The sequence below is a fragment of the Leuresthes tenuis genome, unplaced genomic scaffold, assembly GCF_036924035.1.
Source record: "Leuresthes tenuis unplaced genomic scaffold, fLeuTen1.0.hap1 SCAF_23, whole genome shotgun sequence".
Classification (NCBI taxonomy): Eukaryota; Metazoa; Chordata; class Actinopteri; order Atheriniformes; family Atherinopsidae; genus Leuresthes; species Leuresthes tenuis.
In genome coordinates this window covers 3,780,465-3,799,741 of record NW_027325377.1, presented here as the reverse complement: position 1 = coordinate 3,799,741, position 19,277 = coordinate 3,780,465, and the positions used below count along the sequence as shown (strand labels likewise).

Genomic DNA, 19,277 nt, shown 5'->3' with positions numbered 1-19,277 from the left:
TAAAGCAGCTCCACCCATAATTTTAATTCTTAATCCAGCTCAAATCGTAGCCATATATAAAAAAATCACTCCCATAAAGTTGTCATAAAAGGATGAATTAGATAATTAGATATAGAGAGATATTTGGATCATGTTGTAGAAGTATTTCTGACACAGTGTTGGGAATTTTAACACGGGGCTCTAAATAAAGTGACTTTCTTCATTTCTTCAACTTCAAGTGGCCATTTGAGGAGATGTGGTTGCTTGGGCTTTTGTTTTTCTTTTTAGCCCAGAGTATAATGTTGGTGACGTTTCCCCAGCTGTTATCTATAAATATCAAATTGGTAGTGATGGATGGGATGCATGAAGCGAAGCTTTCAGGTCAGAATAAGGCAGACAATATGAGAGCTGAGGCTTGTATAATTCTCCCAGAAATAATGTGATCCACAGCTAATGAGTCCTCCTCCCAGTTTCTTTTATGACTGTGAGCAATATTTCACATGTTGCATAAATCGTATTATTCATATCGAATTATTATTAGTATTTTATAACACAAATAGCATTAAAGATTCAGAGATTTAAGAAGTTTAATTTGGCCATTACTAAAAATTGTCATTTTTGGTGATGCAGTTACACAAAGACGTGAGGCACAGCATCAAGTCCATATGCCTACTCATTATATTTATATATATGATATTTTAATACATGTATTTCAAATAAGATTTAAATTCTTAAAAATGACTGAAATCGTGCATGATGAAGTCATTTCCGGTTGCCATCTTTGAATTTTGTCCAAACCGTTACAAATTTGCAAACTGCTTTAACTAAACGGTAACTAGTCATATTCAGTTGTAATTTACGGAAATAGCGTTTAGCGTTGATAAAAATAAATAAAAAAATTGTGTTGATAAAGTTTATAACTTAAACCGGAAATTACGTGTCCGCTCTGCGCTCCGTGCTCCGTACTGCTCGGTGAGTCGGTGTAGGACTAGTCTGGACTTATCTCCAGTGTGCCATATCTCTGCACTGAATTGTATCTAGATAACCAGTGGAAATACCTATAAACCAGTCTACTGGATAAATAACCACAGAGCCCGGGACGAAGCATGTCTACCGCTCTGGAGAGCTACATCAACCGTATCCTACTACTGCTGTTAGCGGGCTAACAAGCTAACTGCCGCTTGAAATGTATGAAGCAATGCTAGTTAGCTTAGCGCGCTAACAGGTAGCAATGCTTGCTTTTGTTGTTTTCTTTATAGAGCAATTCTCAACGCTATAGGTAATGTTTCCTAATCAGTGGTTTATTTATTTATTTTTTAAATATATTTTCTTTATTATTGTTATTTTCTTTTTTTCGTGGTTTCAATTAATAAATTAATTTGAATGAGAAGAACAGAGCAACTTGATATTCCAAGTGCCTCAACCTTTTGGGACCTCAGTTTGTCCCGTATTATTATTATTAGCATTGTCATTGTTAAAATTTGTTTTGTCATTGTTAAAAGTAGTATTTCTAGCATTCATTTATCAATACTATTATTATTAGAATAGTTTTTGAACCAGGGGGGTGTACCATAAAGTGAGACTTGAGTATGTTGAGCCTAATGTCTGAGTTTAAGTGTTATGAGTCAACTATATGTTATATAGTATATATAGTTATGTCTACTTTAACCTGCTACATCACCATGGTAACTGATGATGAACTCATAACGGGCTCCAGAGCTTTTTATACTCTGAGTTTTAGGTGAAAGCAGATGGACTTTCACAGATTCCTGTGCTGCTGATGTCCCAGACTGAAAATATTTAAATGCAGGATAATTAAATTTATATTAAGATACCGAAACTAACAGAAATTAACTGATTTAACCTTAATTTTTAAAGTTGATTTGTATCCCATATTTAGGTCGAATCTCAGCAGTTTAATCATCAAATTCAACTCAATGCAATACTGATTCAGTGCCAACTTTTCAGTGTTTAATCTATGAAATATTCCACCCACCATGGATTTCACAGCCAGGTGTCTGATGAGCGTCCACATTGGGCGCCTTCACTGGCGTTCAGTTCATCCTGGAGCACCAGTTCTTTACTGAAACTCTGCCTTTTTGACCAGAACTCAGAGTTAATTATCAACCTTTGATGTAGGTTATCAGCAGAGGGAATTTTCTGATAAATTACAAACTTGTTGACCTACGAAGAAGCTTTGCAGTAGGTTGTGTGCTGTGTTATCGTGCATTCAGAAGGCGTGTCAGAATGGACTGTAGACTATATGTTGTACTGTACATCCTGTCCTAACGAGTCAGCTGATATCAGATGTAACGCACTGGAAAGTAAACGAGTTCAGGTATATGTCAGAGAATATCCCATCAATGAAAGTCAGTTTGACTTGATCAGCGACTTACATGATTTCCATGTTCAGATGGAGCAGAGAAATTTCCATTTTCCTGCTTTTTAGAATCCAGCTCCACATATATAACGTCTATATGTCACCGTGTGAGACCTGAACCCAAAGAGGGTAAAGACACGGTTGTGAAACTTTGTTTAAATGTAAATGGAAGAGTCCAGGAAGCTTTGTTTCTTTGACTCCTGCTGCTTCAGGTACTGTGGCCATCGTCACCTCGGACGGCAGGATGATTGTGGTGAGTTTAAACACACCTTCAGCTCTGCAGCTAAGTGTTCAGGACAGCTGAATATGTGCTGCAAATGTGTCAAACCGCAGACAAAAAGAGCCGCTTCTTCAGTCTGCCCGTCCTTACCAGCTTTGTTTAAAGGTGTTAAAGACAAAGATGAACCCTTAAAATGTCCGATTTCACACAGAAAACATGAACGCACCTCACTGGTGCTGCTCAGGCCCAGACTTACTCGTGTTTGTGTGTTCAGGGCACGCTGAAGGGCTTCGATCAGACCATCAACCTGATCCTGGATGAGAGTCACGAGCGAGTGTTCAGCTCCAGTCAGGGGGTGGAGCAGGTGGTGCTGGGTCTCTACATCGTCAGAGGAGACAACGTGTGAGTCGCCCGTTTCCTTCCTTTGGACACAATTTCAGCTCTGTAATGGAGAGAATACCATGCTTTTAGAGAAAATAGCAGCAGTTACATGACAGAGAGTTATAGCTGTTTGAAGCTCTGAGCCAAAAACTTCTTTAAGTTCATTTGTGGGGCCGCTGGTTGTTCAGTTTAGCTGCAGAACCTGCCTAAAGTTTACTGTGTCACTGTGACCCAGCCCGCTCTGAAACAGTGTTTCAGTTCATGTGCACGTGCACGTGCACGTATTAGGGGGAAAAGAAAGTATTCAGTCAAATCCAAATATGTAAGTGGCCATCAGAGCTGACACAAAGGTGCATGCTGTTGTGTTCAAATGGTTCAAACATGTCCCAGAAGGGTTCCAGTTCCAGCCGTTTAAATGCAGATGTTTTCAGAGGCAAAGTGTCCTGTAAAGGGAAAGAAAACATGCTGCTGAGTGAAATAAAATGCAAATATCAGAAGAAATATGCTGCTTAACTAAAAATAGTGTCACTGCAGTCTCAGCTGAACACAGCCAGACTCAAAGCTGTTAACAGGCAGTATGTGAGAAGGACCCAGATGGTGCACCGATACGGAAAGATTCCCCAGGATGCATCCGCCCAGTCATACCGTATCCCATAATGCATTGCACCGCGGCGGCCTTAAAACAGAAAATGGTGGATCAAATTGCTCCTGTATTGATATTAAGTTTATTTCTGCTGCCTGAGATGAAGTCTCAGGAGTCTCCATGAAATGCTTTTGGCCCTGACCGACACACTAAGTCCCAGTTTTTGCTGATAATAGAAATGCTACTGATGAATGAATGAGTGAAAAAGTCACTCAGTGGATTAAGCAGCAGTGGTGTAAGAAGTCTGATGCTCTTACAGACGATTAAAGTCCATTTCCAGTTCATCAGTTTTACTGTTTGGGTGTAAAAAACTGGTCTCTGGCTTTTCTTCCAGAGCTGTGATCGGAGAGATCGATGAGGAGACCGACTCTACGCTGGATTTAGGAAACATCAGAGCTGAGCCGCTCAACTCGGTGGTCCACTGACCTCTGACCCCTGCGCGCTCGCTGTCTCCGTGGCGAAAGATGGCGGCGCGACCCCGTTGTGTGCGTGAAGCGGGAGCCTGTGAGGAGGAGCGAGTTCGCTGAGTTCTGTGAGAGGAAGGCTCTGGGAGTCTTCCTCTCTGACGGACTCTGTGGCCACCTGCTTCTGTTTGTATGTTTTCTACGTAAAGAAGTGAGTTGATAGATGTTGGGTTTACGTTTTTATGCTCCGTCTTTTTGTCAACCTGTGATTGTTTTAATAAAGTTTGAGTTGTGTTCTAAAACAGCCTTTTGGTTCATTTAGTTTGGTTTTTTTCTCCATCATCTCAACAAATTCTCCAGTTGGAGGAAATCAAAGTGTGTGGAAATGATTTGAGCTCATATTTATATATTTATGATATATTTAGTAGGGGGACTTGCTGCTGGGTTCAATGCCAATTTTAAATGTCGGCTTCTTCCCATAAATACATACAAACACAGGTACATACATTCTTAAGTCCTGTGTTGTGTTCAGTTGTCCATCGCCCTCCTAAATATAATAAGGGCTCCATTCATGAGTTCTCTCAGTTTCTGGCTCCCAAAATATGACAAGATCCTGATCTGTGGGGATTTCAATGTTCACGTTTGTTGCCCATCGGACCAATTCACCACTTTTCATTTGATTCAATCCGTGGATAAACCAACACACCGTCTGGGACACACCATTGGACCTTGTTAGTTCTTCTGGGCTTTCAGTTTCCCTTAAAGAGATGATCTGAGACTGCAATCTCACATCATCTCCCTATTGTTTTTGAACCAGTGAACAAACCTCTGGCTCCATCCCATCAGCGGCGTATCATCACTCCCTCCACAGCCGATGAATTTACTGCTGCTTTCAATGACTCACACTTCTTTCCCTTGAATGGCTCGGCTTCCCCTATCTGTCCTGATCACTTTCTCTCCTCCTTTCACTCCACCTGTACTGCGATTCTGGACTCTATTGCCCCTTTTAGGCAAAAATCTGTCAAGCCAAGAACAGAGCCCTGGTTGAACGCCATCAGGCAGCGTTGCAGGCTGAAGAAGGACAAACTGCATGTGTCTCTGGAAATATTCAGGGACTGTCTCTCATTATCAGAGAGCCGTAGTCTCAGTACCTCTCTAATATTAGTTCTGGCAGCAGTCTGAAGGTGTTATTCGATACATTAACGCTGTTGTTAACCATTCTGCTGTGACTGATGTGAGGATTTTCTTCTTTATTTTGTTGACAAAGTGGATTCTGTCAGAACAGACACTAATGTGAGTGTTATATTGACTTTAAATAAGGATCTGCCTGCTGTCCCACCTCATTCTGCTGTGTTTGATCAGTTTGAGCTGGTTTCCCTCTCTGGTCTCTGTGACGTAGTGAAATCTCTGAAACCTACAAATTGCCTATTAGATATTGTCCCTTCCAAAGTGTTGAAAATGGTCTTTAATACTGTGGGGCCCAGTCTCCTGGTTCTTATTAACTCTTGCCTTAGATCAGGAACTGTCCCAGCTGCCTTTAAACATGCTGTGGTCAGGCCTCTTCTTAAAAGGCCTAATCTTGACCCCTCAATGTTATCAAATTTTAGACCTGTTTCCAATCTGCCCTTTGATTGTTTTTATACAAATACAGTCCTTTCTTGAGGATAACTCTGTTCTTGAGAAGTTCCAATCTGGGTTTAGGTCTCGTCACAGCACTGAGTCTGCACTGTAAAAGGTGCACAATGATATCTGTGGATCGCTAAGTGCCCTGTTGCCTTAGCCTTGGACACCGTGGACCATGCAGTCCTCCTGTTAGGTCTAAGTAATTATGTTGGCATCCACAGCACTGCATTGAAGTGGTTTACATCTTACTTATCCAGTAGAACCTTCTCCGTTATGGTTGACCTGTCCTCTTCCATTGCTCCTCTCTCCTGTGGAGTCACACAAGGATCTATTCTTGGCCCTATCCTCTTCTCATTATACATGTTACCACTTGGGTCAATTATAGCCAGGCACAACCTTTCTTTTCACTGTTATGCAGACGATTTACAAATCTATCTGCAAGTGAAGCCAAACAGTAACAGTTTGACTGTATTGCTGACATTAAGCAATGGTTGGCCTAAAATTTTCTACATTTAAATGATGACAAAACTGAATGTATTGTGTTTGGGGGATACTGTGACGGCTGACTTTAGCACCTTGTCTTCAAAGCTCTGAATCTGGGAGTAACCTTTGACCTTTGACAGTCATCTGAAGTTTGACAAACAAATTAACAATGTTTTCAGGACTAGTTTTTTCCAGCTGCGTCTCCTGGCCAAAGTTAAAATGTTTTAAAGCCTCCCTGCCCTAATAAGTTCAAGGTTAGACGACTGCAATGGACTTTATGTCGGCGTCTCCCAGACTTCTCTCAGTCGCCTTCAACTGGTGCAAAATGCTGCTGCTTCCCGTCTTTTAACCAACACTAACAGACCTGTGCACATCACTCCTGTTCTTAACTCCCTTCATTGGCTTCCTGTCCTTCATAGAACTGATTTTAAACTTTTAAAGTTTGGTTTTAAAGCTCTTAACGGCCTCACCCCATCGTATTTATCTGAGCTTTTAACTGTCTGTAACCCTGGCAGAGCTCTGAGGTCAACAAATCAACTTTAGCTGGAAGTGTCCAGGTTAAAATACAAGCCCTGGGGTTACCGAGCCTTTTCTGCTGCTGCCCCCAGGCTCTGGAATAAGCCCCCCCCCTGAGATGCATCTTATTTCTGACCTGGGCCTCTTTAAATCAGGGCTAAAAACATATTTATTTCAGATGGCTTTTAATACCCAGTAGTATGGTGACTCTTTTATCTTATCTTATTCGATTTTGTTGTATTTTATTGCTTTTACTGTTATTTTATTGTTTTTTACTCATATTTTCTTCATTCATTATCTGCTGTAAAGCACTTTGGATACACCGAAATGGATTGTTGTAAAGGGCTGTAGAAATAAAGTACATTTACATTTACATTGAATCAATAAACTGTGGGAGAAGAAGGTCTGATGAGCCGTTTAAAGCAAAATATCGGTTTGAACCTCCATAAAGAATGGTGGTAAGACACTTGTTTTATATCCTTAAGTTTGATGGAATAGAATAGAAAAAGACTTTATTCATCCCCCAGTGGGATGATACAGTTTTTATCAGGGCTTTTCTTCACTTTCCTACTGTACTTAAAACCTATACCTCTGTGGTTATTTATCCAGTAGACTGATATTGACTTTCATTGGGGGATTTTTGCTTTTTAAGGAGTATTTGTGCAGTGTTGCTCTTACAAAAGTAAAACCTCAGCTGAAACTTCAGCATGAGATACTCTTCTCGTGCTCAGATGGCCTCCTGCCTGCCTTCAGAAAAGATTTAAACTCAGTCAGATCAAATCTTTTTATTCGTGTTAACAAGAATCAGAGCAGTATCACTCTCATTCAGTCATGATTTGAGTCACTAACAGCTGACTGCTGTTGAAGGTGACCTTGTGTTACAAAATAAAAGCGTCTCATTCAGGCAACAGCAGCTTTTCCACCAGAGAGTGTCCCAGTTGTGGTTTTGCCTTTGGATCCACGGTCAGGCTGTTCTCCAGCCAGGTGATCTGCTCCTGAGTGGGAGCCGGATCGTCAAAGTGCAGCCGCAACCAGGGAGTTCCTGAAAAGACATCGGTTTATTAGCTCACTGTCATCATCATCATCATCACTGTCCGCCGCGTCTCACCTTTGGCGACCCTTTGACCCAACGCCACCAGCAGCTCCGCCCCCACGCTGTGATTGACATCCTCCCCGGCCTTGGATCTTCCTGCACCCAGATGGTGAAGAACCTGAGCTAAGTCCATCCCGTTGATGTCCACGACGACTCCTACAGGAGACGGGTCGAAACATCAGTGCGTAAAAACATCTGGAGGTAAATCATTCATAGACAGATCATCTAAACAAGTAAGTAAACTGATACATGAATGTAAAGATGTCAGTAAATAATACATGTAGCCAGGTGGGAAATAAAGAAATAGACGGTTACACCACTAGATGGCGCTGTCTCAAATAAGGAGTCCCACCATGGGCTGTGGTATTTGTTTTACAGCCCCGAAGAAGAACCGGATGTGAGACGCCATATTAATTAGAACAACACGGACATGTGGCCTTGGTTCTGCATGGAGTGAGCTGTTGTTTAAGGTAAAATAGGTTTCTAAGTACAACAAGTGGCATTAAATAATAGCTGTTGGCCAGTTAGAAATAACTCATGACCACGTTTTTGTGAAGTATTTTGTACTGATGTCTCTGTATTTCGCTGATTCACGGGTCTGTTTCCTGTAATGGCGGAGAGCCTCGTCTCTGCAGGGTCTGGTGTTGCGGACGGATAACCATGTCAGTACATTCACATATGCAATCATTGTTTAATATCTGAAAATGTAAGATGGTTGACTGGGAATTTGTGTGCTGTTGGTGTTACAGAGATCAGCCATTATAGTTATTTCTGCACTCTTGTTATATTTTGTTTGTACTTATATACTGACTTCTATTGCCAGAATTTGCGATCAATCACCAGTTAAGTGTTGACTAAACCTTTGCTTTGCCAAAGAGCAAGTATATAGAGGAGAGTCCTCTGAAAGTAATTTATTTTGTTTTCTGTGGTATGGATTATATCAGATATTATAACAGAGTTGTATTTTATTCTTTTTTTAAAAATGTAAAGTGAACACCAATTTTTCTGCTCAGAATAAAGACCCCAAAATAAGATTTCTGTGTCCTGAGCCCATTTAGCCGGGCTACATACAAATAAATATGGATAGTTGGATATTTATTCTCTTCATTTACAAGCTGTTCTTCTAGTATTTTAGTAAATAAAAATATATGTGAATATATGAGAATAAACTTGAACCAGTTACCGTGACAACACCGTAAGCTTCCTTCTCTAATGGCTGCTGATGGAGGTCTGTGTTGGTTCTTTTGGATCTTAGTGCTGCTTTTGAACCTGCTTTTGAGCCAGCTGGTCACAAACTACAGGTCTAGTTATTGGTGTCCCACAGGGTCATGTTTAGGACCACTTTTATTTTATTTTCATGACATATCATGCAGAGACTTGGTGTTTCTTTTAACTGTTATGCTGATGAACCACAGCTGTATTTATCAGTCAGAACCTCTGATCCTGGTATGCTGAGTTACTGTCCCCAGCAGTTACTGCCATCTGCTGGCTGCCTTCAAGAACTCATCAAGCCTCACGTAAAAACCTCAGATTTCAGAACTCAGTTCCCAGAGTTTTAACAAAAACCAAGAAGAGAGAGCACATTACTCCCGTTTCATCATTTTAAGACCTTACTATTGACCTTTATAGGCCTACGTGACCTTTCACCTTCTTATTCGTTGGACTTTTCAGTAAAATATAAGCCTGTACGAGATCCTCTGTCAGACTTTTACATGTTCCAGAAACCCGGTTTAAGTCCAGAGGTGACTGAACATTCGTGGTCAAAGCCTCTAAACACCTGAACGAACACCTGATGAGATTTGGTGTCTTCTTAAAACACATTTTTTTTACTTGATTTTGTTTTTATTGATCGATGGTAAACTGCTTTTCAGTTTCATCACATTATCTATTGTTGTATTGACTTGTGTCAAGTTGTTTTTACTTGCTTTTATTTTCATCTGCAGTTGTGTAAAGCACTTTTACAAAAAATGTTTATCATTATCACAATTATATGTTATCATTAATTCAGCTGGGTTTCCCACCATTTTGAACACTTTTGAAGACTAATGTCAGTGAACACATCACAGTGTCAGCTTGGCTACACCTTTTGTTTGTCAGTGTGGCTGCTCATCAGTCCTCAGCGTGTCTGTGAATGCATCGCCATCGTCTGTTTGTGCTCTTCGTGTTTTACCATCTGTAGGAGCCTTCAGCTCCAGCTGATGATCAGCTTTTCTCAGGACACTGTAGTAATCTGTGTTGGTGGAGCACAGTGACCGAGCCGTCCCTTTATCCACGCCCTGAGCCTCCATCATGACCTGGAATTTGGACAGAGCCGCTCCACCAGTCACAGCATCAGAAATCTGCTTTCTGCCGTCTGGCAGGTCGGATGCCAAACCAGTCTGCATCAGTAACACTCCTCCTACAGAAACATCAAGAATCAGTAACAAAGCCACAAGGTGGAAATCTGTTCAAAATGAACTGAATTGTGCACAGGCCTTCTGTCCATGTAACAGAGGGTGAAGCAACAAAACAACCATAACAACAGCAGCTAAAGGTTATTTGTGGTTATGCATCTGTGTTTTTTTTTAGCTCTGCCTGCCTCATACCTGGTAAACATTAAAAGATCACCTGTGCTGCATCCTGTTACTATTAAGGGAAAGAAATGAACTAAACATATTCAGGTTTTTAACTTAACATTAGAGATTTTGCCAATTTTGCCTCTCACAAAAACAAATACAAGCGGCCAAAATGGGTTTCCTCCGCAGGGTGTCTGGGCCTCCCTTAGAGAGAGCGTGAGAAGCTCAGTCATCCGGGAGGGGCTCGGAGTAGAACCGCTGCTCCTCCGCATCGAGAGGAGTCAGATGAGGTGGCATCTGGTTAGGATGCCTCCTGGACGCCTCCCTGGGGAGGTGTTCTGGGCCCGTCCCACTGGGAGGAGACCCGGGGAAGACCCAGGACACGTTGGAGAGACTATGTCTATCGCGCGCATTTGTCTCGTCAGCGGCTGGCATGAACCTGTTAATCTGTTGTGAAAAATGGAAATGTATGTGTTAGTGCGCGCTATCGCGCACATTTGTCTCATGAGCAGCTGGCATGAAGCTGTTTAACCATGTTGGCTGCCCTGCTGCTGCCCTGCTGCTGCCCTTCTGCTGCCCTTCTGCTTCCCTGCTCCTGCCCTGCTGCTGCCCTGCTGCTGCCATGTTTACTCTGCCCTCATCGGCCATCTTGGCTCTGGCTTCATCAGCTGTGATAGAACAGGGCAGCCATCTTGGGTGTGGTCAGCATTAGTTGCTGTGGGCAACAGCTGTGACTGCCAACTGTCAACTGTCAAATCTGCACCTCACTTTGTCCCCTTAAAATCATGGGGTTTTCATATTGAGGTACAAGTCTGGAACAAACGGTCGCTGTTCGAAAAGTAGAAATCGTATCCGAATAATTCTTTCACCGTGAGCGCCAGAAGGGACGGGGGAAGCAAGCGGTGTAATTCTTATTCTTCTACCCGCCGTGGCTCCTATTTTATGGCAGTTTTAAAATGAGTTTTCCGACTGATTTCACGGCTCGGCCGTTTTATAATGGGATGGAATGTTCCCTCTCTGCGCTCACAGGTGATTTGTGAGAAATCTGTGAGGCCAAGCTCAATGACAGTCACATCGGGTGAAAGACAACTAAAATACCTACGTTTTGATGTATACTTTATCCAGATCAGACAGATATTTTGGACGTGAGAGGAATTTGTTCGAGAATTTTTTTTTTAAAGATTTTTAGAGTGAGAGTTACAGTGTAACCGGCATGAGATGAGCTCCTCTGGACACCTAAAACGTAAACTGCTGTTGTGTCAAAGCTGTATAAGCTATTAACAAGCCCTTTACCACAGTTAAAGTTGAGTCTTTCCTGTCACACACATACTTTGAATGATGTGTGTGTGACGCTGTATGGCTGAGTTACGAGGCCTCCAATGTGAGGCAGTTTTAGGCCTTCTCAATGCATTTTCCCATTGACAATTTGCCTGCTTTTTCCCATTTATCCGCTATTCCTTTCGAGTAATGAGAGAGATAAATACAAGCACATTTCTCCCCATCGGCGCGCACACAGCAATGTGTTTTTTATTTTAGTCGGACCTTCGCTGCGGGACGAGTAACGTGACCAGATAAGCGGTAGATGATGGATGGATGGATGGATGGTTTGTGATTAGAGAATTTGGATTTGTGTTTTTGGTATTTAGCAAGTAAAACAAGCAGGTTGATGATGTAATATTCATAACATAACCATGAGTCTGAAGACACGTTTGTGACATGTTTGTTTGTTTCTGTTTGTCTGGTGAAGTTGTCCTTCCAGTTCAAAGGAAAAAACAGCAACGATTTATGTCAGATCACACTGTCCCTTTAAAATCTTTCAGAAAATTATGTAAATGTAATAAAGTGTATCGAATCGTATAAAATCGTATCGAATCCTAGGCTGAATGCAATGTATCGTATCGTATCGTGAGATTAGCGTATCGCTACAGCCCTCTAGCTGCGACTCTTGTTGGAGTTCTGTGAAAGTTGGCGAATGGTGAGTTTATATTTCTATTCAAGTTGTGACTACAGTTTAAAGATTTAAAAAGAATGACAGCATCCTGTTAGTGATGGGATATCCTGATCCTTTAGGAATCACAACATCAGAGCAACATGTTTTACAGCCTGGAAAAAGGCTAACAACTCCTCAACTGCAAGACCTGTGGATCAGAAATGTTCGAGGACATTTTTAAATAATAAGTCTCTGTGTTTATATCTGTGGAACCACAAATGGGAGCAGTCTCTACTGCGTCGGGACTGCAGTACGGTTACAGACCTCAGACCTCAGTACTTCAAGTACTGAGATCTGTAGAAATCCCTCCGTTAGCTCTCCTATAGCTGCAAGTAGCCACATAACAGCAGCTGTGAGCTAACAGAGCTATAGCACACGTTCATTCATTCATTCTTCTTAAAGTATTGGTGAAATAAAGACAGATAATGCCTTGTTTAGAGGCTGCATCCTCTAAGCCCCGTTCACTCCGTTATATGGATCTCCAGTTATCTAAATATCTTCTGAAGGACGCCGACTTTCACCAAACTGTTCTCAGTGAGTAGATGAACGTATTTCATGCCAGAAATAAGATTCCCCTTTAACTATTTGTAGGAGATCACTTCCTACTGAGGTAAAAACAGTTTTTAAAAAGTCAGATGGTATTATGTCCAGAGTGCAAGTTGTTGATTTCAGATGCCGAACCTTTTCCTCTAGGATTTTTAAATCAATAATATTAAATTGTGACATAACCTCAGAGTTAAATCACCAAAAATGGTGTAAATCCTGCTGACTGTAGCACATACTGTACTTCCCTCTCTGCCTGCACCCTGACAGCCTGACTTGTGGTTTTCCTTCTATGTAGCTAATTGTTAGCTTTGATGTCAGCTGTAATGATATTACGATAGTTACCGAGTGTAGTGACCAGCTCCATCAGGTTGTCGGGTCCCCTCCCCTTCAGAGCCTCCAGAGATTCAATCACCTCCAGACTGTTGCCCACATATCGACCGATGGTACAGTCCATACGGGTGAGGACGGCTGCCGTACGAATGCCCACGCCATTTCCTGCACTTACCTGAAGAATCACAATAATGACAGCTCTTTACTCCAGCTTATCAGCACTTTTTGCTGAATTTAAGAAGATTTCAGATCCACCAGATAAGTAAGAAAAATGCCACCACAATGAGCTCCAGGTTTAAACCAGGGATCCAACGGTTCTCGGTAAATATGGAACCGTTTGGTCCGCTACGCACAGGACAATTCACACTTATGGACTGCGAGTTTTGTTTATGTTTATGTTTTTAGCAGACGCTTTTATCCAAAGCGACTTACAAATGAAGATATAACAGCTATATAAAAAGCTAACAATAAGCTACATAGAAGGAACCCAGGAGTCCGACTGTCAGAGGGGACAGAGTAGAGATAGGGTGCAGGCATAGAAGGAAGTGCAGAAAGATAAAGTGCAGAGATAGAGGGGGTAGGGAAGTACAAGGTAAGTGCTGGGATAGGAGATACTCTCTGAAGAGCTGGGTTTTCAGGAGCTTCTTGAAGATAGACAGGGACGCCCCTGTTCTGGTAGCGCTCGGTAGGTCATTCCACCATCGTGGGACGACACATGAACAGAGTTTGGATTGTCTTAGGCGTGGTGTAGGAGCTGCTAGACGACAATCCTGGGACCAAAGGAGGGACCCAGTTGGGACAGAAGCCTTTGCAAGAGCTTTCAAGTAGATGGAGCCGCTCCATTAAGCTCTTTGTAGCTAACATCAGGGACTTGGATCTGATGCTAAGGGCAGCCAGAGGAGCTCAATGAACAGAGGGGGGACGTGTTCTTTTAGGCTGATCCAAGACCAGACGCACCGTCGCGTTCTGGACCATCTGCAGAGGTTTCACAGCACAGGCTGGAGACCAGTTAGGAGAGCATTGCAGTAGTCAAAGCAGGAGATGACCATGGTCTGCACCAGGAGTTGGGTGGCATGTTGGGTCAGGTATGGTCTGATCTTTCTTATGTTTAGTAATGCAAAGCGGCACGAACGAGCAACCGAGGTAACGTGGTCTTTGAAGGTTAGTTGGTCATCAATCATGACACCCGAGTTTCTAGAAACCTTTGATGGAGCAAGAGATAGGGATTCGGTTTGGATGTAGATGCTGTGGTGTATGGTTGGTTTGGCTGGGAAGACCAGCAGTTCAGTTAAGTTGGAGGTGATGGGCTTTCATCCATGTTGATATGTCAGAGAGACAGTCTGAGATTCATGCTGAGACCGTGTGGTCGTCAGGTGGGAATAACAGATAGAGCTGGGTATCATCAGCGTAACATTGGTATGAGAAGCCATGTGATCGGATGATCTGTCCCAGTGAGTTGGTGTATATGGCAAAGAGAAGAGGTCCCAGTACTGAGCCTTGGGGGACCCCTGTGGCGAGGCGGTGCGCTGCAGAATGTGACCAAGCCAGGATACTTTGAATGACCGTCCAGTGAGGTATGATTCAAACCAGGAGTGTGCTCTCCCTGTGATGACCATGCTAGAGAGTATGGACAAAAGGATACTGTGGTTGACAGTGTCAAATGCAGCTTTTGGTTTTACAATTCATCTTGCACTGATGCTTTACAGGCCTCTGTGTGTGAAAAGCCTGCAAGACACGAGTTAATATCCACTCACCCACTTTATTTTGCTGGCCGTTGCACCCCTGGTTTAAACCACTCATGACAGGTGGAAATGACCTGAGCAGCCACACCTTTTTAGCCTTTTTTCAGGACCACCTGTTGGGCTTTAAACTGTACTCACTAACAGCTTTGCCAGCTCCTCAGCACTCTGCAGGTCTTTGTACAGAGCAGCTCGTCCAAACTTCACATCCAGAACCAGAGCAGACAGAGACTCAGCACCTTTCTTAGAGATGATGGAACCTGGAAATCAACAGTTTAGATGTTTAGATCGCTGCACTGCTCTCTGAGCGGACCACTGATCCCAGTTCAGTACCTGCAATGAGTGGAAGGCTGTCCACAGTGCTGGTGATGTCCCTCAGAGCGTACAGGACTCTATCTGCTGGAACCAGCCTCTCGGTCTGACCCACGATGCAGCAGCCCACCGAGGCCAGGATGTCCCGAATCTGCAGTTAAATCAGATTTTTAGACCAGATTTGAGGAGAACTGTAGAAAATTAAACAAAAAAGAGTTTACGAAAGGCTTCTTGCACCTGATCTGCTGACTGATAGACATTGAATCCTGGAACTGATTCCAGTTTATCCAGAGTTCCTCCTGTGTGAGCCAAGCCCCGCCCACTGATCATTGGCACCTGACAAACACACATTAAGTATATCTAACTTTAGTCTCCATCTTCATCTCCTTCAGTTGACACACGTCTTGTAACAGCAAATTTACACTCCCACCCGACGGCAGAACATTTCCACCAGAACCTGTTTTTTTTGGGGTGGATGTGAGCAGATGGGACTCTCAAATCAGAATGGCTCGTTAAATGAGGAACTTTCAAAGAAAGGGAACTAAAAAAATCAATCACAGTTGATCTGAGAGCACCACAGCTGGAGTTTCTGTCAGTGTTTCTGAATAAATCCAGATGTTGGTGTGAATCCAGATGTACCTTACATCCGCAGGCAGCTAGCGCGGGGGCTAACACCAGGCTCACTTTGTCCCCCACCCCTCCTGTAGAGTGTTTGTCAACCATGAGCGTTTTCCACTCATCTGGCCACGACATCACTTCCCCTGATGACATCATCTCTCTGGTCAGGGTCTGAACCTCTGTGGGTTTCATTCCTTTCTGCCAAATAGCCATTAGCATGGCCCCTGGAAGACAAAAACGGAGACGGTGAAGATGGAGACGCCTCAGTTTGAATGTGTCCGACTGTAGGAGCCCTCTTTGTACCTATCTGACTCTCCTGCATGGTTTTATTTGTAACAGCATTGATGAAGACTTTGATCTCTTCATCACTCAGCTGCCCTCCATCTCTCTTCTTCTTGATCAGATCTGGGATGGATAGCATGGCTGCCTGCAAAGAAATAACAGCTCAAACAAACCTTAGTGACCAGAATCCAGCTGGAAAACTTGTAAAAGTCACATGTTTTTATATGTGACGTCTGAATAATTTTAGATTCTAAATAAAGCAAGGTCCATGAAGACATGGATGAGCCAGTTTGTGTGGAAGAACCTGTCTGTCCTGCACAGAGTCCTGACCTCAGCCTGAACACATTCGGGATGAATTAGAGTAGAGATGTGAGCCAGGCCTGCTGTCCAACATCAGTTGCCATAAATTCCCATAAACACACTCCAAAATTTTATGGATAGCTGCAAAAGGTGGGCCGACACCCTATTAAACCCTTTGGATTAAGAATGAGACGTCACTCAAGTTCATATGCGAGTAAAGGCAGATGAGCCAATACTTTCAGCAATATAGTGTAAAACACAGTGTGTTCTGCTGTTTGTTTTTTATGTGGCTGTTGAAATGTGCACATCATGACTGTCATACACTGAGAAATAATGAGATTGTTCATTTTCCTGCACATCTCAGCACATTATCGCCCAGTATAACCGTTTTCTGTTACTTTTTTCTGTTACTTTTATTGTTTTATGAAGAGTTTGTCTTAAACTGAAAGTACTTTTAATCATCACAGCCTCAGATTAAAGGTTATTTTTACCTAGCAGCAAAACCACGGAAATTCAAGCTTATTTAGCCACCAGATTTAGTTGAATCAGTTAACAGAAACTGCTTCCTGTCTAACCACAACTGTCAACAGCAAGTCAAACTTTAACCGTCAGCTGTGAGGAACACATGGAGCAGCCTACCTGTTCTGGTGCTTGCAGTTGTGAAGTGACATCGATCCTTCAGCTGATCACAGAGCAGCGGCAGGTCAAAGTTCTGTCGGCCAATCAGAGAGCAGAAAGGAGGGGGTGAACAGCTGAGAGCCAGTCAGTTTCCAGCTCTGGTTAACTTGTCCAGAGAAAGCTGGCTGGTGGATTTAACGTGCATTTTATCACCATGAGTGTGTGCTGATTGCAGAGTTTATGTCTGTGTGTGACCTGAGGGTTGATGCCAGGTTGAAAGTTTATCTTCATGCTTCAGTTCCTGCAGAATATTAAGTTTTAAGCCTGACCAAAAGTTTGCTGCTACAGTATTTTCAAAGTATTTTTTATGTGTTTCTATCAGACATGAAAAGCAATAATAATACATATGATTGTTTTTCGGATGTTTAACCCTGTAAGACCCACGGCTGCAAATTTACAACTTTTATTGTTTGTCCTCACAATGCTATTGGATAGAAAAAGTGTTGTTAACGTAACAAACTGTTAGGTTAACCTTCAGTGTCTAAAGTTCAACAGTTATTACCTGTATAATAACCGTTGCTCTTCGATGTCATATAAAGTTCCACACAGGTCTCCCAGGTCATTGGCTGCGTTACGCCACTTTGCCTCTGGACTCATCTGATGCTGATCCTGACAAACATTAAGTGGGATAAAGGCAGAGATTGAACTTTATTAACTTATCACACTTTGCCTCTGATGAACAGTGGAGGTCCTTTAACATCAGAACCTGCATAAATGCCAGTTTTCTACCCATATGGCAGTGAAACTCACTATCTGCACCTCAATGACACACAGCTCAAGATTTGGTTAGCTGGCACTGTTACTTTATTACAGCACAAGCTGTTAAAAGCCAAATCCATAAAGATGTGGCGTGAACTACATCAATGTTATTAACAAACTGGATATGAGTCCACAGTGTAATATGAGTCAGTATAATCTAGAAAGCTAAAAATGGGAAACATGATAGCCTAAGTAACGTTACTGAGGTGAGTATTAGCACACAATGGACATAATTCATAACTGCTGCCATTAACAAGAAAACTGTAACACGTAACGTGCACCGTTGTAAAGTATGGGAGACTGATAAGAAGCCCTTTGATGTACTATTAAAACAGGTGTTTTACATCAATCTCTAACCATCTTGTCTTACTAAGCAGGCTAATCTACCTGTAAATGTGCAGCGTTGAACAGTGAATCAGAAAATACTTTATTAAGAGGGGACCAGAAGAGAGGGGAGGGGCAAAAATGTTTAATTTATAATTCAATTCAATTCAATTCAATTTTATTTATAAAGCGCCAGATTACAACAATTGTCATCTCAAGGCACTTAAATAATATAGTCCAATTCAAGCCAATTGGAATTCAATTCATTGTAATGATAATCCAATTAATTCATATGGAGCCAATTCAAAAATAATATCCCAGCTAAGGAAACCAACAGATTGGACCGAAACCCGTCTTCAGTCCAATCTCCCGTCCTGAGCCTGAGGGACTGTGGAAAGGAACGACTCCCTTTAACAGGAAGAAACCTCTGGCAGAACCAGAACCAGGAAGAAACCTCTGGCAGAACCAGAACCAGGAAGAAACCTCTGGCAGAACCAGGAAGAAACCTCTGGCAGAACCAGAACCAGGAAGAAACCTCTGGCAGAACCAGGAAGAAACCTCTGGCAGAACCAGAACCAGGAAGAAACCTCTGGCAGAACCAGACTCAGGAAGGGTGGCCATCCGCCTCGACCAGCTGGGGTTTGAGAAGACAGAAAAGAGGGAAAAGAGGGGGGAAAAACATCATAACACCATTCAAAGGATACCTGCTGGAACAGGGAAACACAAGTTAATAACCACAATAATGTCACAGGGACATAAAATCATCTGAGAAATTAAACAGGGGGGAAAGAGAGGAAAGTGAGGAAAGGTGTGACAGATGAGGTCCCCCAGCAGTCTAAGCCTATAGCAGCTTAACTATGGGATGTTTCAGGATTACCTGAGCCATCCCTAACTATCAGCTTTATCAAAAAGGAAAGTTTTAAGCCTAATCTTAATTTATAATTTATAAACACAATTTATATATATATCTATACAAAAAGTAAAAGTAAGGTGACCAGATTTGTGAAATGAAAATCGGGGACATTCCTTAAAGAATGAAAGCCCACAGACCATCTGAGGGAATGTCTATTATCAGCAAAAACTGGGCCTTAGTGTGTGTGTCGGGGCCAAAAGCATTTCATG

General features: G+C 42.4%; 2 protein-coding genes across 2 annotated transcripts; one reads left to right on the top strand and one right to left on the bottom strand.

The window, feature by feature from the left end:
- The first annotated feature begins 956 nt into the window (after positions 1-956).
- lsm8 (LSM8 homolog, U6 small nuclear RNA associated) lies at positions 957-4,289 on the top strand. The gene is made up of 4 exons (XM_072377250.1): positions 957-1,116; positions 2,572-2,612; positions 2,854-2,981; positions 3,938-4,289. The coding sequence occupies exons 1-4, from the start codon at positions 1,086-1,088 to the stop codon at positions 4,026-4,028; spliced, it is 291 nt and encodes a 96-aa protein (XP_072233351.1). The 5' UTR covers positions 957-1,085; the 3' UTR covers positions 4,029-4,289.
- Positions 4,290-7,399: 3,110 nt separating this feature from the next.
- Positions 7,400-17,116, bottom strand: LOC140283049 (thymidine phosphorylase-like). Its single transcript, XM_072377684.1, has 10 exons — positions 17,034-17,116; positions 16,116-16,239; positions 15,834-16,036; positions 15,432-15,530; positions 15,216-15,345; positions 15,024-15,142; positions 13,156-13,318; positions 9,893-10,120; positions 7,738-7,878; positions 7,400-7,671 (listed from the first exon to the last, which is right to left on the bottom strand). Exons 2-10 carry the CDS (start codon positions 16,231-16,233, stop codon positions 7,526-7,528), a joined length of 1,347 nt encoding a protein of 448 aa, XP_072233785.1. The 5' UTR covers positions 16,234-16,239; positions 17,034-17,116; the 3' UTR covers positions 7,400-7,525.
- Between the last annotated feature and the right edge of the window lie 2,161 nt (positions 17,117-19,277).